The 23,771-nt window shown below is 35.5% G+C and overlaps 1 protein-coding gene across 2 annotated transcripts in view; it reads right to left on the reverse strand.

The window, feature by feature from the left end:
• Nucleotides 1-23,771, reverse strand: part of PRKN (parkin RBR E3 ubiquitin protein ligase) — a 678,674-nt gene that overhangs the window by 422,888 nt on the left and 232,015 nt on the right. For both annotated transcript variants that reach the window (XM_052683810.1, XM_052683801.1), the window contains exon 4: nt 14,467-14,585. In XM_052683810.1, the coding sequence (XP_052539770.1) occupies nt 14,467-14,585 (119 nt within the window). The remainder of the gene's footprint in view (nt 1-14,466; nt 14,586-23,771) is intronic.

Consider the following 23,771-nt stretch of genomic DNA (forward strand, 5'->3'; position numbering starts at 1 on the left):
CCAAGAGCGTCTGTTCCACATAAGAGTTCCATCTACAGCAGTCACAGAAGTAGTATGCTGTAGTTTGTGGCTTTGGTTTGGTGCTGAGTGAGTGCTGCAGCAAATAGTGCCATTTTTTAAACCCTAAAACAAAGATATATAATCATGGTTAAACGTTTCTACCACAACACAATGATAGGAGAGTTCCTTCACCCAGAACAGTTTCTGAAGGTGATGATGAGAATAAAACTTCTGAAGATTAATTTTTCACAGAGGAATAATTTTCCTTTCAGTTTTATGGATGAGGATAAGATATAATTTCACTATTAACTATTACAGGTCTGAAAGGACTGTAAAATATTACTCAAGGATAGAGTGAATCTACTACTGTACTATTTTTATAGTACATAGTTAATTAACTATGACAGAATACTGCATATTTGTGTGTACATGAAAAAAATCTGTGTACAGAAACACTATGATTTTCAAGCTACAAGTTGAGATAAAATAATCTGATAAAAAGCAGAAACCAGTGTTCTTGTTTATTAAAACTACATTCCTCTAAACAGATTGTGATTCTCTCCATATCTGTTTTCCCCAGCATCACACAATGATACTGATGTCTGAGGAAGACCCTTGGTTACAGGGACTTCCTGCAGATTCAAGTCATACTGTATGCATCTTGTTGTTTATATCATTTTGAATCTCTGTAAAATCAGACTGTGACTCTAAAATCCTCTGTGATTTACTTAGCCTCAACTGTAGTGCTCACTTAAATCAGATTTGCTTATCTGATGCTATTTGTTCAAAAGAGACCATCCTGAAACGAGTCTCTCCAAATACACCAAAGCTGAAATTTTACTGTGATTAAGATGTGGTGGTCTTGGTGATAAAGATCAAGAGATCTTGACATGACGTGCACAAAAATGGGATTTTACTTGCACATTAAACTCCCTTCTTGACACATACACAGAACAAAAGCAGCTGTGCCTGCACTGTCCGTCTCTTCTCAAGTCTTGTTTGTGAAGTTAGTGCAGAAGTGTTTCTACTGGCACTCATGAACATCTTCTTCTCATGCAGAGACCTATTACCAGTAAACGCATCAACGTTTTAGTGGCATATCTAATGTTGACATAAAATTTTACAAGACCACAGAGTAATTTGTTTTTACACTTCTTTTTTGGTACAAATAAGTGATTTCTTGTTAGCAAGTGTTGCTCTCTACACAGTTTTAGCTGTGTATATGTATGAGGGAACTGGAATTAGGTAGAAAAATGCCTGTAATTTCATCTTAAATTTTGGAGGCATACTTCAGTATGAGAAAAAGATCTCATTCCAGTTATTTCCATGCAAAAAACAGTAGCAAAATACTAACAGAGATCGAATTCAATAAAACACCAAAGCCTTTCAGAATAACACATATAAAAAAATCACATAACAAGATTGAATGAAATAAATGCCTTTCTTTTGCCTGTTATTCTATTATAGCTAGGATAGCTAGGTTTTTTGTTGTTTTTTTTTTTTTTTTTAAATATAATTTCACTAGATTTTGCAGCCATATGGTCAGAGAACACAGTGACTAAGTGATAGACTTACAGCCTCAACAATCTGCATTTGAAAAGGAGAAAAGGAGTAGATCCATATGTTTTTCTCCTTTTTTTTTTTCTTTTTTTTTCCATATACCAGTTGATGTAACACTTGACTTTTTTGTGTAAGAGACAGCATTTGGAAGAGCACTTTGTATACAGAGACAGTTGAAATTCCTGGCAAAAAGCTCAGACTCTACTTATTAAAAAGATCCTGTCCCAGAAGTTAATCTACTGCTTTAACCTTTGCCAGCAGCTTTTGACTTCATGAACACAGTATAACTAGAGAACATTTATGTATGATCAAACTACATGGAGATGGGTTGGTCTAATACAAATTGTTCTTCGTAAGGCAGATGCATGAATTTAGAGTAAACAAGTGCCAAGATCATTCCAGTCTAGTTCTTTAAAGGACTAGCTTCTGAAATTGATTGCTACACACTGCTGAACTCCATGACAATTCAGCATGGAGATTTGTGGTTTTTTCCTCTTTATTTCTGCCCTTACATCACTTAAAATCCTAAAAAGACCAGGTCCAGGATCTGCTGTTTCACTAATTGATAAAATCTCCTTTGTTCAGTTGATCTACTAATAAGCACAGGCTCTACCTTCCTCTTCCTAGGTGTTAGTTGCTTTATGGTTTATAAAACCATGGATTTTGTGCAGAATATCCTTTCTTCGAAGTGAAAATATCAAACAAGAGGAGGACATTCATACAGTATGCTCTAACAGATGAATTGGGCCACTCCTAATATGCCTAATCACAGCTGGTTTTATAAGTTTGCTGCAATCAGTTATTTATTATTTGAAAGAGCATCTTTAAAAAGGAGGATGCATACAGTTCTCAGTTACATTCATACTCACTTGTTTATTGTTTATAGGTTTCAAATAAGCTTATTACTATCAAGGGAATAAAGAAATAAAAACAGGCACTGACTTAGCTCACTAGTTACAGTAACCCTCTTTTTTTTTTTTTTTTTTTTTTGAAAGAGAGAGAAGCCCCCAGTTCAATTTCTCGCTGGAATGAGTTTTTCACAAAAAAGGATAATCCTTCATTTACTGTTTACACACTTGGTTACCTCTTAGCATTCTGCTCTGCCACATCAAGTTCTAATATTTTATTTAAAATTGCCAGAATTCATTTAAGCATTAGCTGGTTTTATTATAGTGATAGACTAGCTGGCATTCAACAAATTCAGCATTAGCAAAGAACAGTCATGATTTTATCAGAACATAACAGGACCCATACCCAATATTTTACCTTCATTTTCTTGTGATGTATTATTGCTCATGCAGAAACATAGGCAGCCAGCACAAAATGAGTACATGTACTAGCAAAAACTAAATAATTTCTTTTTTACTCTTTCCTATTCTGCCTCCCCTTCTCATGTAAGACAGATAAATGCTCCCAGGCTCCTCACTTCATTTTTCCAGAGTATACAGGGAAAAACGGGGTAGATAACTAACTACACGAGATAGAGAAAGATTCTGCTCACCACACAAACTATGGGATACAAAAATAACAGATGCATTTCAAAGAAGAATATTAAAAATATCAATTCTTTCTAGAGTAATTTAGAAATTGAAATATGTTAGAAGGAAATAAAGGCAGACTTAAAAAAAAAAAAAAGAAAAGAAAAAGAAAGTAGTAAGGAAACCTTAGTCCAGCTGTTTAATTCTACTCTAACTTAAAAAAAAAAATAAAAATAAAAAAAAAAGCTAAAATTTCTTATTTCCTTTTTTATAGACTATTTTCCCAAAATGTCAATGTCAGCAATCTCAGCTTTCATCACCAGGCCTGAATTTTAGGACGCGGCTTTTCATTAGCAAAAATTCTGACAGCAGAACTAAGCATGCAACCTGTTGGCCTCTTTCTGATCACAGCTTAGGATTTGAAAATCATGGTCCTGCCTTCCTCATAATCAGGTTAGCCACCCACGAGGACAGGGTGAGAACAGGTCTAACTTACTATAGCATCAGCTGAATATTTACAAATTCATGTTAGGGAATCGTTATCATGAGATCAAGATCTGCAGGCAAATTGAGAGAAAAATAGAAAAATGTGTTTTTGGCACTACTGCAACAGCCTGAGAGAAGGGCAACCTTTGCTTAATTTTTGAAGCCATCTTCACTGTATGATCCTCTGCAATCATCATCACGAACTGATATTTATTTTCTCACTGATTGTATGAAAGGTTTTCTGATTGCATTTAGAAAGAGCTTTGAAGTTTTTGATCCAATCTATAGTAAATATTTGTATAAATATAGAAAGGACTGAATGTTCAAATATAATTATTCTTCCACTGCTTAGCACTTTATATTTAAAAACATCAGGCAAAGCTTGGGTTAAAAAAACTCTTTCTTATTTGTTAGTTGAAAAGAAAGCAAGCAATTAGACATGACTGAAATTAAAAGCCTAACTTCAGGGGAATTAATTTCTTCCAACTGAAACTAAACTTTTATAACTATGCAAGTAAAAATATACAGACAGAATATTAACACCTAGGATGAATGTGTTCTTCAGAAGTCATGGCAAAACTGCACATCCTCGTAGCTGCACATGTAGCATGGGAGCAGATAGCCAAACTGCAGTCCAAGAGAGAAACCAACATAGTTCACTGTCAGAAATACAACATTCTTCAGGAAAGCATTTTTTGAAGTTCCAAGAACATACCTTAATATCTGTGGCATCCATATTGGTAACAGACAAATAACACTGCCTTTTCTTAGTATATTTTTCATTTTCAAAACTGTGCACCTAACTCTCAGAAACACTCCTGCACAGAGTTGTGTTTTCAGCTGGCAGGCTACATGCACTGTTAGATGGAAGAAAGCTTGCAAAAATCTCTTTATGCTCTTCACAAGAAAGTGAGGCATCAGTGAAAATGTAGTGCCTTATTCTGAAACAAATAACTTCTGTTAAGATGAGCTGACTTTTTTTTTTTCACAACACAAGGTCCATGGAAACATGGACATGCAAAACACACCGACTGTCAGCATCTTTATCTTCATCCCAAAGCAGTTAGTTTAAATGTCAGTGAATACAAATAACATCAGGCTAAGATTCAGCTATTTAGCACTCTTGGCTAAATAGATTTCAGTGTAAAAAAAGAAGAAAAGTACAGTTTTCTGATTATCTTACTATATGTAACCTGAAATTTTAGTTAAATGAAAGTGTTTCCACATACACATTTCTTATTTTTCCCAAAACGAATGCTATCAGATCTGTTATCAAATTCAATACTGTCCACTACTTTTTGCCTGAAACATTTTCATGAATTCACTCTTCGTATCCATGTCCAAAATTTGTTCTATGTTGAGAACAGCAGTCCTATTACATAAGAAAAAAAGATTGCTTATTCCAGGACAGAATTATCTGTCTGGAATTACCAGATAATTCTCATGCTTACGTGATAAATTTTGAACAGTTAGGAGGTAGCTGCACCCACTCTGGATAGTATATCACTTTGCCTGTGAAAAGGCAAAAATCCTTCTCAGCTGAGATATTTTGACTTGTCTGAAATGTCTAGATGTACCATGACAAAAGCATGCTATTTCATTTAAATCGAGAGTATTGTATCATTAGAGTGCTAGAATATTTCTTTGCAAGTAATTTCCGTAATACACGTTTTGGCCTCCTGCTTTCAACAAAAGCAATCAAGCCATTAAAATGTAGGGAACAATAAGCCCATGTTCAGAAAGAGAGATCAGGTTCTCTAAATAAAATCCAGAAGTTACAGATTATCTTAGGTTTAGTTAAAAACAGAAAGAAAATTCAAAAGGCCTTACTTCCCCCCTTCTCCCCCCCCCCCCCCCCCAGTGACAAAGCAAGCTTTAGGCATATGGCATGTCCTGTTTTGCCCAGATGGTTACAGTGGAAAAATGTAAATGAATTCTAACAATTTGACTGTGGATTACTGGCTGGTCAACACCATACGTCCCTATGAATTCATTTACACGTTAGGAAAATCTCCATGAAAAGAAGGGGAAAATTATACTGCGTGTCAGTACAGTTTAATCAAAATAACTTTAATGGTCGTGGTTGAAAGTTGTTAAAGATGTTTTGCAGTAATAATGCTCTGAGGAAAGGCTTAACAAGTTGAGTAACTTAAATAACTTTAGATCATGACCCTATCCAAGCAAGTATAATTACTGCAACTTCAAATTAGCTATTTATTAGTTACACAAGTCTAAGTTTTCACTTAGTACATTCAAGTAACCTAAAAATTTTTTATTAACTAATTCAGTTCAAAATACAGCTAAACAAACAAAAACCTTCTGACATGAGGCAGAAACATAAACATTCTGAAGTTTTTTTTTCCCCACACTCAGGTTGAATAGAGATTTTTTTACAGTTCATTTAGAGGTAAACTATTACTTTAATGTGTTTTTAATTAATCATCCTAATTATTAATAATTAATATCAAATATAATTAATCATCATAATTTAGAAATTACAGCAGCTTTTAAAGGCGATGAAGGCACACATTTAAGAAAACATTTTGGCATTTGCTACTTCAGTTACTCCAGTTTCTTAGGAAAATATAGTTATTTTACTTTGTGAGCCAGTTGGTGATTCAGATGTTCTATCATCTTAAAAATTAGGATAAATTAAAATCACAGAATCATAGAATCACTGACCCTTTAGACTTGTTTAATATTCGTAATTAAGAAAGATGTTGAAATAATCTATAGCGTAAGCACAACCTCTATGTACATATATCTGCTAAGGAATAATGGTGTGAAGAAAGAAGTTTGGCTATACTTTAATGAAGAAAGCAAATTATGAGTTATGCTCTGGGACATTTAAATCTCAGTGGCAGCTGCCATATTAAAAAAATAAAACAAATACCAACAACCACAAAATGCAACCATCACTGCCCAAGTCCTGTTCTTTTGTAGTATAATAAATTCCAGCAAACCTTTCACAGTGCCTTATGATCTTACTGAGTAGAAGGGAATTAGGGGAAAGCCAGGACGGATTCACCTACACTCATAGCTTAAGTTGTCAGCAGATATAGATTTAAATTTTGAAAATCTGAGATATATCCACCAGCTCACCAGCTTCGCCTTCAACATAAAAGGCAAAGAAACTTGAGAGAAACTCTTTGTTAGGGAGGAACTACAGCGTGGAAGGAAGATAGTCTTTACAAGTTGCTAAGAGAATGATGGAAGAGCTGCTACCAATCAATATGCCAAGATAGAATTAGGGGCAAGAATTAGGGGGTCATATTGGCTGCACAAAGGCCTGGAGAGGGAAAGACCAGTCCCTCTCCCAGTTACATTTCTGCCCCTAAGAACAGGCCAAATGAGGTTTACTTATGTTTCTGGATAGTGCCCACATACCTTTTTCATTTCTTTTTTCCCCCAAAGCTATATATCTAAACAAAAACATACAAATACAGAAAATACAGAAATAACACAAAGTGTATACAAAAACGAAAGGGATCTGCATGTACATGTGATTGTGTGCCACCTGGCAAGTATGATGATTTTCTAAGGATTTCAGTAGGGATTATGAAATATAGATCAAATTATCAAAAGATTCCTAATTACAAATATAAGAATGGACAATTTTACACACAAGAAATTCAAACACAACAATTACTTTGGACAGAAGAAATGTTACTCCAAGGCTGGTGTTTTTCTCTAATCACAGGTTTTTTGAGACATACTGAAATACATATCTGAAGACAGGGTACGAAGAGGACACAGAGAGGCTCTATTCAGAGGAATCCAGTGATGGGACAAGAGACAATGGGTACAAGCTGAAACACGGGAAATGCTGCCTTGGCAAAACCTTGGAGAAGACAGAGCCAGGTTGTCCGAGGAGGCTGGGGAGTCTCCTCCTTGGAGATCTTCAAAAGCAGCCTGGACATGGGCAAGGGTTACCTTGCTCTGGGTGTACCTGCTTGAGCAGGGGCTGGAGCAGGTGAACCAAGAGGTCGCTGCCGGCCTCATCCAGTCTGTGGTTCTGTGAGAACTGCCAGTATGTGATAGATAGACTGAACTGATTACCGCCCATTTCTAGGCACACATGTATCTTCTACAGGCTACATTAGACAGATATTTGATTCAGACTCACGGAAAAAAAATGTAATCTGAAAGTAAATTCGTAACTGTTTTCTTTGTTGTTTGTTTTTTTTTTTCTTTTTTTCATTTATGACTGTCATCACCCAAGCCAGAGAAACCCATTTTTGACTTCACATTAAAGGGCAGTTTTATTTCACAGAATGGCTTAAAGTGGTGTACGTAGCACTGAAGTCATTTTCCCTCTTCCCTATAATTGGTATATTTTTTCCATCTTTTAAGACATTTTATAAAGTGCAATCTCACCAAAAGATATACCACAGTAAGTTGGAACATACTATAAATCCTGCACAGATATCTCATCGCTTTAACAGAATTAGAAGTTAAAACATTCTTTCTTATCCCATTAAAATGAACGATCTATATGCTATTTTTCCTAAATAGAAGCAATACTGTTTCCTTTGCAAAATTTATTTTTGCATCAAAGAATTGTTGTTCCTGTCTTTTGTAATGAATTGAATAATTTTCTTCATAAATTAAGTATGCTTTTGCTTTTTTTTTTTTTTTTACTGTGTATATATAAATCAAACAATTTATGTCTAATCTAGTGAAATCAGTTTTGGAGGATATTGGGAAAGTGAATGAAAGATGTAGCCAAAACCCTGAATAAAATTATATCAAGCTTTCTGACTAGACCAACTATTCTCTTCACACAGAGCTCAGCACTTTGGAGGCCCAACTTAATGGAAGTGTCACTGGCTAAGGCAGGTGTAAGTCCAAGGCTGTCCTCCCAGGTGTTCTATGCGCAGTGAGAGTCGGAACCAAAGGAAGAAACAGAAAATAAAGAAATAAAAACATTTTAAAGTTATTTTTTAATCATCCAATGCTGAACTTTCCTATTTCTATAATCAGTGTGGTTATTTCCTCATGGGCTGAGATGTAAGAGAACAGAAAAGGAAGGAATAATAATAATAATAATAATTGAAAGGAGTGATGCACTGTGAAATTTCTCACCACACACTGACCAATGCCCTGTCAGTCCCCAAGCAGCTGCTGCCCACCAACCAACTCCCCCAGTTCTATTGCTAGCATGATGCCATATATTAGGAGACATCCTTTTGGCCAGGTTAGGTCAGCTGTGCTGGTTCTGTCCCCTTCCAGTTCTGTGGGCACCCCTTGGTGCCAGTGCATTATGAGAAACTGGAATGTCCTTGACTTAGTGTAAGAACTGCTCTACAGCAATTAAGACATCATTGTGTTATCAACACAGTTCTCATCCTAAATCTACAGCACAACTACATCACCATACCAACTACTAGAAAGTAAAGTAACTGTATTCCATCTGAAACCAGGACATAGTGATAGTATTATTTATGATTTTTTTTTTAAGAAAATAGAGCCAGTCAACCACAAGGACAAAATTTGCAACAATACTTCAAAGGAGAATGTGAAAATTTTGAAGGACCAAATGGTTGTGCTAAACCAGAAGAAAAATCTTACTGAATAGGTTAAGGCCCTGAGCACATTGTTAATTAAAGCAATTCCAAAACAGGACCATAAGCAGAACCCCTGAATATTGAATACTGGTGTAATACAACTGCTTTCTCCACTGTCTCTTATGCAGATTAATATGACCAGTGTGATAGAGTATCACTAGCTCTATCATAATATCTTTCTTCAAAGAGATTACAAAGAAAACACAACTTTTTCAGGTAGAATAACTCTTTTTTCCTGATATTTATATTACTAAAAGCAATGGAAGTTAATTAATGACTGAATCAGGCTTGCAGATCTCATGTGTTCATTCTTGGGAAGCTTCCACCAGAAATCCTGCATACTGCCTCAGCTCAGCACTAAATTTATTTAATGCAGATGTCCAGCTCCAAGTCACCAAAAGTAATAGGTCAGCAATAATGAGCAGTGGATGATGGATGACACAGAATTCATTCATGTCCCTTCAAGTCAAAAATACTAAGAATATTGGTATCCTAGGCCAGGTGAACTTACTCTAGATTCCATTTTGCTATAATGAAAAAATACCCACTTTTCATTTTTTTTTTATTACTTATTCACAAATTCACTATTTATTTGTAATTATTATGTTCACTATTTATATTATGTAGATAGAAATACATATATGGATTATATATAATTTCCTGTGAGTGACATTTTTTTTGGCCAAATGCAGGGGAAATGAAGCTTTTTTATAATCACAAGTTTATTAGCAGGAACTCAATAATAAACAGTTGCTTCATGTTTATTAGTTTGACAAAGGAGTGCACAAACCACAATAACAACTTTTCCTATGCACAGAATTTCAATAGAAGTATATTAATGCACTGTATTTACCACACAGCTAAGAAATATCAATAACATTGTTATCCTCAAGCATGCCTTTTTGAAGAGACAAATACATACTTCTTTCAGTCTTAGGAATTTTATCACAATTTTAGTATCTGTGAATGAGATCATATTTTGTCACATTGCACTCCACAGGGTTGAGCTTATTTTGCAGGTTCAAAGGCCGAATTTTTTTTATTTTGTTTTATTTTTATATCTGAGCTTGGTCATTATCTGTCACTCCATAATATAAAGAAAATGAGTGAAAATGGATTATTAATGCTATAGACCCTCCATGACTGGCAGTTCTCCAACAAAAACTTGCAAAATAGACATCTCTAGTTCTATGTGCACCGGTCTTGAAAGAGAATAACTCATAAGGAAAGGAGTGTTAATTCCTCTGCAGGCTATTTGCAGAGCTACGCCAGCCACGGTGAATAGGCAGAGGCCCTGGTTAGATACAGAACTGCTTTGCATATCTGCATTTCAGCCCGCCTCAATCCAATGCAGAAAGATACGCATCCAATTCCAGGAAAAGTATGTGATCTGTAATAAGCAGTGACGAGAGGCAGTCCACTGTGGAATGGATTTTTACAATGACATATTAAAAAATTAAAAATAAAAATAAAAAAAAAAGAGAGCAAGAGATTTAAAGTAAATAATATGCAGAAACAATAAACTCTTGCCAGAACTGTCCTATAAATTACTCTGGAAAGGCAAATATGGGAATATGTAAAAGAACATGAAGTCACTGCCTTTTTACTTTAAGTTAACTGAAAATCTCTTCTAAGTTTCTATGCATTAAAAAGAAAACAAACTACTTACATAAATACTAGAAATCAATTAGCAGATGAAGGTAAGAGCTTGAAGGAAATTACTACGTTAAAGACCTTTATCTTCCTAGGAAATATAGAAGTATCAAATTCAATATACTACATTTTCCACTACTAGGACAATATCTAAAGCTGTCAATGAAAACTCAAACAGTAGTAAACAAAAAGAGTGAAAAATTACCAAATAGTGATGAGTTACACATCTCTGCAATGAAAACATCTTCGCTATGGAGCCAGCAGCAAAGTATGAAGACCCAAAGCCCATTACCCATATCAGCCTCAATTCTTACTCTGGATAAGTTCTCTATTGTGACAAAGACAGTCCAACATCCTGTATACCAGGAGTGTGACACAGCCAGTTACATTTTAGAAGTACGCTTTAAGGACAGCTTGATGTACAGCACTTTGCTGAACTGAGCCTCCTATTTGCAGATATGCATTTTCCTTTCCATTATTGAGTTAACATAATGAATGTTGACATCACTGTGGCTCCAAAAAATAAGTCTAATTGTGACTAGTATAAACCTGAGCACCTTATTTTTGGTTTCTTTTTTTCCCTAAAAAAGGGATACCCTAAGTATCTGAATGATGGCTACCGATACAAACTGCAGCACTTTATGGAAAATAAATAAAATAAATAAATTTAAACTGTGAAAGTGTCAAAAGATATGAACCGATGTGAAACTAATGAAAAAAAAATTCAAGACATTTGGAAAAAGCTGCTGGCTGGATAGTAGGTGGTCTACATAAGACTCCCACACTCCAGTGTGCTTTTGTGTTTGAATAATTAGTGAAACTAGAGAGAAGTGATACTTTTGCAGTGATTGATGTTTTCTTATAATTAAATCAGTCTGGTATATATTTCCCATAAAGCATTAGGTCATGAAACGTTCATAAAACGCCAACCCAAGTGTCATCTGGAAAATTACAAATTTAATATTTAGATAGATGTCTCCAGTAAAAATAAAAATAGTGGGCTCTTTAATTTCATAGAAAAATAGTACCATAAATTTACTCTGAGCATCATATATTAAAATAATGCTACGCTAACAGGCATGACAGTTAAATAAGGTTTTAGAATAAGACTGTTTAAATGAATAAGTAATATTTTAAAATGTCAGTCAGTGAACACACTATGAAAAAAGAAAGCTCAATTTAATTAGCTTGGTCATGTGTGGCTTAGATAGAGAAAGGAATTAGCATGTATAGTAAGCTAAAGCTGCCCAAAGCTTTGTGTGGGTTTTAAACAGGTATTCACTTTCATCTCAGTAAAAGAATTACTGTAAGAACTGCAGGCTTAGGTGGTGCTTTGCTGCTTGTGGTTCAAGAGAGCCTCTTAAGAAACTGCAACGCATTGCCTGGTAGAAGTCAAGGCTGGAACTGAGCAAAACTTCCAGCTTTTCTGAGTCCACTTTATCTTGACTAATTTCTCTACAAAAGGGAAATAATATTTGGTTATTATTGTGATCTACTGGCAATAACTGACATAGTCCAGGGGAATTGGATTAGCAAAATGGATGGTCTGTGGTAATATACTAATTTCTAACTTACATGATTTAACTTACATAATTTTTTTTAATGTTCACAAAGTCAAGTTAAGTCGGGTCAACATTTTCAGCCTTACGTAACTTGCTTACTATGGACTGAGATGCAATGGAGAAAGCATGGCCAATACAAAGCACCATCTCCAAGATTCCATCTTCACCTGGCATTAGTGCCGAGACGTTTCTGCATAGTATAGAAAAATAGATGGGGCCTGATACATATTTCAAGTTTCCTAGTTGGAATTATTTTCTATTACTGAACAGGAAGTGAAAAGAAGAGAGGATGCAAGGACGAGGCACGTACTAAATCTGCACCTAATCTTCATAACCAAAGGATTGAAATAGAATACTTGTATTTATAAAACAAACTCACTGTTGCTTAGTACGTTTACTACAGTAAATGTTCTCTTATTGCAAATATTTCACTTATGAAAGCATTGAAAACTGCCACTGAAATTATAGGAAAAGCATGCTAACTGTTGTCAGCTACTTCATTTCACTGAAACTTGAGAGCAAAAGAATAGTAACAGGTACTCTTTATTTGGGGGAGAAAGTAAGAAGAACCAGAAGTGCTAATTTTTCTGTCTGTGTAGCTTTGCTGAAAGAATGTAGGCGCACATACATTCTAAACAGTCAGATATTAAAAATGTATTTAGAAATTTGTCATCCTGTAGCTTTTATAGTAGGATTTTTATAGCAGAGTCATGAGAAATTCTTTGGAGAATGAAAATGAAAAATACTATTCAGGTATTCCAGTAAGAATGTGAAGGTTTCTAAGTGTACTAAGTGTATTTAATACAAGACACATAATAATTCCAAACCTAACAACAGAGATAGGAAGATCACATCAGCAGGCACGCCTGGGGAAACTACTGAGCCTAGGAAAGGATGCATATTCTGTGCTGTTCTTGCAATACTGAGTCTAAGCCCAGCTACTGATAATGTCTTTCAGCAGCACAGATCAGAACAAACTGTTATCTGTGTTTATATTCATTCTGAATATTATACTGTTGGAAATGTACATTGAAGACCACTTCTCCTGTATCTTGTTTTAATGTAATTTAAGTCTACGCTAATCACCAATATTTAAATACGACATTTTGCAGAAAACAAATGCCATTTCACATGTTCACTTGAAACACCACAAAATACAGCACTTGTGAGCCGAGGTATACTCAGTTCAAAATAGCACATGGGGGTTTGTTGTGGAGTTTTGATTTACATGTGTGTAAGCACTAATACAATTTATTATTTCAATGAGATTACAGGAGTTGGGTTTTTAAAGAGTTTCAATATGACATTTTGTGTAATGACACAGAATTACTGGGCTACATCAAGAACATGATAAGTGAAGTTAACCCCCTTAAAATACATCTAAAAGCATCAAATGTCACAGGAAGCTCCCCAAAATATAAGCATGGTAAAGCTCACTCTTCTGCAAAATCTGAAACATCTCACATAACAAAGCTGACTGACAAACACTGTGATTTATTAGTGAGGAAAGACACTCTTTCCTAAGTAGCACAACCAGTGAAATTCAGCAGAACTTTCAGCAAACATATCTCTAAAACTTCATACTACTGTAAATTCAAGTCAAACAACACTGTCCTGTTTTAGAATGAAAACCAAGCCTGACAGTTCTCCCACTAACTCTCTATACTGGCATAATAATGTTTCCCTGACCTTACATACAGTGACTGAGCTGGAGAGATTAATATTCTCAGCTGCACAGCCACTTAATCCCCCCCTGTCTCATTCCATAACGTTCACAATCAGCAGCACTGAATTCAGGTCTTTCTGTGGCCTTAAACACCATTCCCAGCTTTGTATAAGCGCATGTAGTATCAACCCTTAATCGCATCCTTAGTTGTATGTATTATGAATACTTCCAGGTTAACCATTAGGACTTAAAATATAAAGCTAAGAATCTTTACAGGATTGCAGTTACAGTCTGCAATGTTTTACTACTGAGTTCTATAAATAATGGAGATAAGTGAATGAAATCTTCATAAAGCTTTGAATTAATCTTTTCAAGCATAAACTGCAGGAAAGATTTAAATAAAAATGCCTGTTTATATAACCACATACATGCAAATGGCTAGGACAGAACAATGTAAATAATTTCTATATGCTCTGAAAAGTTGAAATACTTACCCTTGCCAAAGTGAGTGTTCCTTGTTTACATTCATTGCATCGGACCCTCAGTTTCCCAGGTTTCACTGCTTGGCAGAAATTTTTGCAAAAAACATAAAAACTGTTGTAACTGGCTGCACCTGTCAGGAAGGAAAACAAACAAACAAAACCATTTATACTGAGCATCAGTAACAGCGTTTAAGGAAAGGTCTCCATTTGAGCAAAAATAAAGGTTTCTATTAAGGTTTCTATTTGTATGTGATAATTATTTTTTTTTTTAATTTTTTTTTTAATACTGATTTTAAGGCCTGAAGCCAGCATGGTCTAATGTACTTAATGTTTTTGTTCCAGTAACTCCTGCTACTTTACCAACACATAAAGGTGAACTCACTACAACTCCTTGAAAGTGCATCCTATCTTGAGCTTGAGCTTATGACTGATGAAAACTGACTGTAATCTTTGGCAAATGATGTATGAGATTAATTACTCTGGTTCTCCATAATTTCCATTTTACTTCTAATCTAAATTTGTCTAGATGCAAATTTAGTGAGTTTAAATTGCACGAAAATTCCCTTGATTGAAGTTTAAAAGATTCATTTGGTTGTTATGAGAAAAATATTTAGCTTAGCAAATCTAGTTTTATTTGTGGAAGACTGGAAACAATTTCTTTATTCTTGCTAGTAGTAATATAACCTAGCAAAGTTTGTAAACTGCTGCCAAGTATGCAGGTTGTTCCAAAAGTATTGCCTCCTAATTATTTCCATGGAAGTCACAACAGACACAAAAGGACACGACACAATAACACTGTTTAATAGAACCAATACTCAGCTACAAAGCAGTACTTTGTAACGTGGTCACCACCATTAGTCGTGCACTTTAGCCAGAAATGAATGAGAGCCTGCATGCTGCACTCATAAAAATCTGCAACAGTACAGGTGAGCCAATTTCACTGTCACCACTGCTGAAACGCAGCACCCACTGCTTTAGTGTGCCCATAGCCACTGTTTGGTTTCCATCAGCACTCAGTGAACATTGATGAATGCCAATGGGTGCAATTTTTTCCACAAGGCGGAATTTAATGACACCCCTTTGCTACATCTGCGCGTCCACATCAGATGCTATTCTGTCAGACTGCCCCTCTGCTATCATCTGTCACAAGGCATCAGAATGTAACAGGATACTGATGGGAAGGTTCAACCTCTACTGCCTTACTACTAATGTTCACTTCTGATGTTGAGGGCCGATAAAATAAAATAGGAGGCATTATTTTGGGACCAGTCCCTGTATAGTTTTACAAAAAAATAAACTGAAGTACATTCTGTTCTGTGTAACTGCAGAATACGTAGAGAATTGTGTAAGCCTTAGATGGTACTAATTATTTTGATTTCAACTGCAATCCTGATAACTGTTCTGAGCAAACTCTATTTTAGGATGATTATTGCTATCATGCAGAAACTGATGGGACTTTCATAGCCCTCTAGAACCTTCACCATCTTTGTAACCCTCCTCTGGATGCTCTCTTATTGTTTTATATCCTGATATTGTGGGGCACAAACCTGCAGACAGTCCTTGAGGTGATGTCACAATTCAATTTCAGCTACAGACAGTGAGATCAGATCCTGTTACTGATCTTGGTATCACCGCTGCTCTTCTACTGTTCTGCATGGGCTTTGAAATCTAATTTGACTGCTTTATGTCTAGTTGTGTTGTAAGCTCATTCCATCTGCACCCAAAGATAAAATTATCTTATTGATAATATTCTGCAAAATATTCAGGAGATAGTACAGCATAAGTCATCATGACTGAATACTGCAGTAAAACACAGCAGTCATGGAAAAGGCCTAAAATGAGACAGAGTGATGATTTACTGCAGAGGATAAATCCTGAGTATTAGCTTGATATTTACTTCCTGCAAAACATTAACTCAATATTTCTTTTACTTAGGGTTTTTTTTTTATTATTTTGCTTTTTCATGAACATAAAAAGTGCTCCCTGTACACATCACTCATGCAGAAATTTGAAATACAACAAGAAACAAATTTATAATATAATGAACTTTAGCAGTTAAGCAACATAGACACCCAGAATAACTTATGAAACATCTCCTACAGCATGGTTGCTGGATAGGCTGAACACTGCAAGAGGAATGTTGTGATTTGGGGAGAAAGGAGGAAATGAATATTTTCAGCAAGCCAGTCAGCATTCTATGCTGACATGCTGATCTCATTACCACCAAGGGCAGTTACTTTATTAAGTGAATGTCCTAAGAAGCATCACCAGGAGAAGGGAAGACTGAAATAAATATACAAAGGCTAAATGATGTCATAGTACACAATACTGATGACAAGAATTGAAGTCTTTACTGACTTGTTAATATCATTGTGAATTTTACCAAAGCCCTTCACTGAGACTGTATCCCTTGAACAGTTTTTCAGAAGGGAACTGAAAGAAAGGACAAAGGAATCTGCAAAGAAAAGGAATCAGCTCTGATGTAGCTGTAATAGAAATTGCAATTATGGCACTATGCCAGTAATCACTGAAATGGCTGCAGCACCAACCTTACAACCTCATCTTTCCTCATTCAATCATGGTCTATAGGCTTTCATAAAGCTTTCCATTAATATTTTATAACACTGGTACTCAGCAAGAATGTTCAAACACAGCAAATTACAAGTATAAAAAAATGGATAATCCATTAAGTGCTAATTCTACTATGTAAGGTGTGTATTAACAATAAATAAACAAAATTCAAATTTTAACTACTGATCTGTTTGCATTTACATACATTGATGATGAAGGACTGCTCTTATTCTTTTCTGACAGCAATTTCAATTTTTATTTCCATATTCCAAATATCTGTATCCAGGTGTCCCTAAAATATCTTTTGACCATCAATGATTCTCTCACTGGACTGAATATAATTTCCAGCTTTCTCACACCAGCATGAGTGTGAGATATCAATTACTCTGCATCTCTAATAATGATATATTGTGCTTATCCTCAAAAATGGTGCAACAATAGAATAAAGAAATCCATAATTGGTTAAGGGAGTGGTGTCATGAACAGGGCTTTGGGTATTTAAGTCATGGAACTAGTTTTGAGAAATCTGGTTTTCTGGGGGAGGACAGGATTCATCTCTCAGAGAAGGGGCAGATCATTTTTGGCAACAAGCTTTCCAATTCAATCAGGAGGACTTTAAACCAGAGTTGTCTGGGGAACAAGCAATGAAGAGTAGCAGGGTAGATATAAACTCCTTAGAAAAGACAGGCAGTGAAAAATGCCAGAAAAATGGAGTCCATTGTGTTCCACCTGAGCAAAAATGAGGATATCAATCATATCTGAAAGGTCATGGTAGTCTGCTGAAGTTCCCACTGATTGGAAAAAGAGAAAACATAACCCGTATTTTCAAGAAGGGAAAAAACGAAGATCCAGGGAACTACAGGCCAGGAACTACAGAGTAGTCATCTCTGTGCCTGGCATGGAACAGATCCTCCTGAAGGGCCTACTAAGGCACATGGAAAATAAAGATAAGGTGATTGGTGGTAACATCATGGCTTCATCAAAGGCAAGTCATGCCTGACAAACTTTGTGGCCTTTTATGATGGTTATAGTGTCGGTGGATAAAGGAAGAACAACTGACGTCATCTACCTGGACTTGTGCAAAGTGTTTGACACTGTCCAACAGGACATCCTGGTCTTCAAACAGGAAAAAAATAGATTTGACGGATGGATCATCACTGGATAAGGAACTGGCTGTATGGTTGTACTCAGAGTTGCAGTCAACAGCTCAATGTCCAAATGCAGACCAGTGATAAGTGGCATGCCCCAGGGATCAGTGCTAGGACTGGTGTTATTTAATCTTTTTAAATGACATGGAACAGTTGAGCGCACCCTCAGAATGTGTGCAGACAACACCAAGCTGGGTACTGCACTTGACAAGCTAGAGGGAAGGGACGCTAACCAGAGTGACCTCAACAGGCTTGAGAGTTGAGACCACATCAACCTCACAAAGTTCAGTAAGGCCAAATGCAAGGTCCTGCATCTGGGTAGGAGTAATCTCTCACACAGATACAGGTTGAGAGGAGAACGGTTTGAGAGCAGCCCTGAGAAGGATATGGGAGTGGCGTTTGATGAACGATCCAACATGAGCTGACAACACATGCTTGCAGCCCAGAAGGCCAACAGTATCCCTAGGTTTCTTCAGGGGAAGAGTGATCAGCAGATCAAGAAAGATGATTCTGTCCCTCTACTCTGTTCTCGTGAGACCCCACCTGGAGTACTGAGTCCTGTTCTGGAGCCCCCAACACAAAGGACATTAAGCTATTGGTGAAGGTCCAAAGGAGGGCCATGAAGATGATCAGCTGGAGCACCTGATCACTGGAGTACCTGCACTATGAGGACAGGCTGAGAGAGCTCTATTTTATAGACTTTGCTTAATAACAGCAGAATACCAGCTGATGAAGCCCTTTATTAAAGGCTACAGTCTTAGTAAAATTCTTGATTGTTTTCTCTGTGATGTTAATTTACTTATGAAGCTCCTGCTAGAAATAAAAATAAAAAATTACTATTATATGAATGCAAAAGACTACTCATTTATGATCCATGCATGGACATGTTTTCTTGTCCCAGTAAGATACCCTCTGTCCTTTTTATCTCTTCAAAGCTAATTTTCTCACAAAATATTCTTCACAGAAAGAATTGTGTCCTCTCTCTTTACTATTTTTATACAAAAGAGAAAGTAGCATTCTCTGATGTGTATCCAGTGTTTTGTACTGGCTGCCCATTTAGATTTTTAAGCTCTTTAGGACCAGAATTACCTCTTTTTTTTTTTCCTTTTTCTTTTTTCTATAGTTAATGATGAACATGCTGTGGGAGCTTTATACAAGTTAGTGATAGCATAGACCAATTATTTTAATATGCCTGACTAGTTAATCAGAAAACATTACTCAAAATGACTACAGATCTGATTCTGAAATCTCTAATCAGCCAAAACACCCGTTATCATCCATATTACTGTTAAAGTGAATAAAATCTGAATAGGGATATTACAAGCTGATCTACTGTTTTCCTTTGAACTGCATTTTCATGTAGATGATGATTACTGATTCTTTCCCATAAAAGTTATTCAAAAGAGGACATAGCTATAGTAAAGTTTCTCAAAAGATTTAAAACTGCATAATATTATTTTCAATTCCATTATATTTACATTTAGACTAGTTGCAATTTATGAAATGCAGATTGGTTGTCAGAGACCTCTCAGACCATTTTTGCAATTTGTACCACATAAAGAAAAAGAGTTAGAAGTGAAAAAAATATTTTTTTCAACAGTCTTTTAAGTACTCAATTCAATGCAATAGGGAGAATAACATCTTCAGTACACCATCTAATAGTCTCATAATTAAAGTTTCCATAAACAACCAAATTTAAACAAAGTGTGGAGGTTTGACTTCTGAATAAAAAATCAAATAAACGAACAAACACAAGAAATTACTTTGAATTTTCCATTTGTTTTCCAAAAATAGAACTTACATGTTCTACCTTTAATCTTTTACTTTTTAACTGTTTATCTTTACCTGCAAAGATTTCACAGAACAGGAATTCCCCCCAAGACACATATAAGCAGACATATACATTTATAAAACATTTCTACCTGTTGATAATGATATTTATTCTTTATGATGCTTGTCTAATTCAGACCATGAAAATAGCTTTTATTTGACAGTTAGATTCATATAAGCTAGCCATATTCTATTCTACTGAGAAAAACAGGCACTTTTATGGTTCAATTCAATTCATCCTAAAATAGATATAAAAAAAGATATAAATATATCAGATAAATTGTGCATAAAAGATCTACTTCTCTCTGCTGTGGAGGTTTAGGACTCCTAGGTCTGTTACAGGTATCTACATTGTCAACCTCTAAAATTATACCAGATGAAACCCCCTTGGTGATGTTGTATACACAAGAACACTTTTTTTTTTTTTTTTTTTTTTTTTTTTTTTGCCACAAATGTGACAAATAGCTACAGTATTTTTGCTGTAAAGATAACAATATTAAATAGACTGAACTTTGAATAAAGTCCTTTTATTGAGATTCAAATGCAATTTAAGAATGTGTGTGTTTGTTGGATAACTATATGTAAGACACAACTGCTTAGAAGAAAATATGAAATGGATCTGTTATTAGAGCAAGGACCACAAAGGAAAATAAGATTTGGACTTTGGCTGAGAAGTGTTAATGCTATGTCTCCGTAAGAAATGAAATATTGAAAGTACTTAACAAAAACAAAACTGGGGAGAGGTGTGGCATTTATCTTCTAAGCTCCCTCCCAAACAAACAAAAGTTTGTGTGAATAAAAAAAATAAAATTAAAAAATGAAAAAAATACAAAGAAAAATATCCTATTTCAAATTTCTGTAATTCAGGATGGGGTAGGGACAAAGATTATTAGACTTTCTTTTTCAATCTTTATCATAAAAGACTCATCTGTTTCTCCTCATTTCCCAATACCAGAACAAGTAATTATATATATATATATATACAATATATACTATATATATGTGTGTGTGTTTGTATAAATGTATGTAAAAGTTAATTTCCCCAAGCTGTGTCCATTTGACCTGCAATGATGATTGGCAAGGGGTGTTGCTGTCTTCATGTCACCCCACTGCCTTTCTCACTTGCGTTCTACCTATTTTCTTCCCACTCCCCTAGGTAAGAATATGAGGGAGTGGCTGGGTGAGAGTATGGCTGCCAGAGGGGAACAACCCACCACAACTTTCCAACAAGTATATTCATAAGAAGAGGAAAAAGGCATAGGATGGATTTAAACTGGGGAAGTTACTGGAACAGGCCAGCAGGTTAAATGCAGCCTACAGCCTTGCTGAGGATGCACAAAGCAGAAACATATGGCAACACTTCTTGCAGCTCTTCCTCATGTAGCTCTTCTCACAGTGGTCTGGTCCAAGATTACAGAGCTGCTCCATGTTAGAGCTGGTCATAGCCAGTTAAACTCCTAAGGAAGGGAAGGGGAGGTTGAAACAAAAGGAAAACAAAAGCAAAAGAAAATCTGCAGAGCCTGTTGGTGCATGCAGGGCCTTTACATCAAGCATATGATATATAGGAAATAGCTATGTCATGTCCAACAAGTAACAAAGTACTGAAAGACTGTGGAAAGAATAAAATATCAAGATGTTATCAGCTTCTTAATTGAGAATCGCTGCAGACCTTAAGAAAAGAATTAAGAGAATCAATATTTAAAATTACAGAATGGATGCATACATTTGCAAATCAAAGATAAGATTGTAGCAGTTTATTTATAGTTTCAAATATAAGACATTTCACAAAGGCACATCTCCATAAGAGATCATATGCAATTTAGAAAACCACTTTATTTATAAAAATAAGACTGTGCAATAACACTAGCTAATTAGAGTTGTGTCATTTGACTAAAAATTCCAATAGCAGAATACCTTCCATCAAAATAATGGCTATTGCCAGTGGGGTTCTTCTGTGTTCCCTACTTATTTGCAGTTCCCAAAAAAAACAAAAAACAGAAAACAAAAAACAAAAAACAAAACAAACAAAAAAAAATCCCCACCCTTATCTACTCAACTAATGTTGCTGAGATAGCATATAGGAAAACTAATTTATCCATAGAAATTACCAGTAACTATGAAATCCCTGTGACAATAAGCAGACAAGAAATATAGAGTCTGTTACTGTATTACAAAACATTTTGGAAATATTCATGTGTCAGAGAGCACCCGAGGAACAGATAGCGACATGGCAAAGTTTCCAGTTATTCAAGGAATGAAAACACTAGAACAGCTTCATTAGCAATTTTTAAATTTAAATTTCACTGTTACTGATCAAAAAGCAATGCTCTCTTGTGTCTGTATAACCGGGTAGAACACAGAAAACAAAGCTCAGAATTAAATGGTTGGTTTACTCAGAGTAGCACAAAGGAAACTGTGGTAGAGTCATCATCATCAGAAAAACAAGAGAAACAAACAATGAAATGATGAACTTTCATGCTGATACGATTTACACAGGATAGTAAAAATGAAGGCCAGCGGGGAAAAAAAAGACATTGAAGAATGTGGGATGCTGAGTGACTAGTAATGAAATGAAAAATGAAATTCATTGTAGGTAAATGTAAGGTAATGTGCATGGGAAAAATAATTTCACACAGATAGTCATGGGCTTGACGGGTTATTACCACACAGAAACAAGATCTTGAAGTTATAATAAGAAAATTCTAAGAAAATTTCAGCTCAGTGTTCAGTAGCAATCAAAAAAAGTAAATTGAATGCTAGGAAAAGAATAGAGAAAAAGTAGAATATAGTGCTGTACAAATGCCATTACAAATTCCACCGAGTGTTCAATTTCTAAAAGCCTTCTCTTTCCATTACAGAGTAGAATACGGTAGAACTGAAAAGATACAAAAAAGAAGGAATGAATAATTGATAGTACCCATACTAGAAACACGTAAGTAGACTATGACTTTCTGGCCACCCAGAAAAGAGATAATTAGAGCAGAGTGTTAAACCAGCATACAAAGTCGTAAGAAGGTTACCTAAACTGGTACAGCATCCTAGAAGATGTCACCAGTCTGGTATTTTCTTATCGGCAGTATCTATGGACTACCAATAAAACACAATGTTAAATGAGTCTTTTATCTGAGCTGGTATAGTTGTTGTTACCTTTCCTGTGAGAAAGAGATGGAAATAATCTATTACTGTATTTCAATGTCCCTTCAGAAGGACAGCAGCTTAGGTCTGTAGCTAGTTTCATTTGTCCAACTAAATTTGACCGACCGGCTGCAACGGGAAACTCCTAGGACAGTCCTGATCAGAATGATGATACTTTCTGTGCAACCCAGATCATGCTTTGCTGGAGGCATTTTGTGTTCCTGCTCAGGAATAAACCCTGACAAATCAATCTTTGCCAAATTACTTTCAAATCATTAACTTTTTAAAATAAGCATATATATATTTATGTACTTGGTTTTATCTACCTGAACTATGGATACTTGTGACCTTTAGTTCTGACACACACAACCTATAGCTCTTCTATAAAAGTACTGAAGTGATCCATGTGAAAAGATACTGATAGGAAAAACAAAGGGCAGAAAATGTCATAGATGTAATGTCTGAAATATTCTGGGAAGTAGTAGTAGGAGTACTATAAGCATGGGAAACTGCTAGTCAAAACAGACCCTTGCCTAATATAGGAAGAGTCAGACAGCAGCACTGTGTTTTGTTGGTATTGAACAAGATGATAGGGTAACATACATAGTATCAAAGAGACATTTTGCATATACA

The sequence above is a fragment of the Tympanuchus pallidicinctus genome, unplaced genomic scaffold, assembly GCF_026119805.1.
Source record: "Tympanuchus pallidicinctus isolate F22 unplaced genomic scaffold, pur_lepc_1.0 scaffold1, whole genome shotgun sequence".
Classification (NCBI taxonomy): domain Eukaryota; kingdom Metazoa; phylum Chordata; class Aves; order Galliformes; family Phasianidae; genus Tympanuchus; species Tympanuchus pallidicinctus.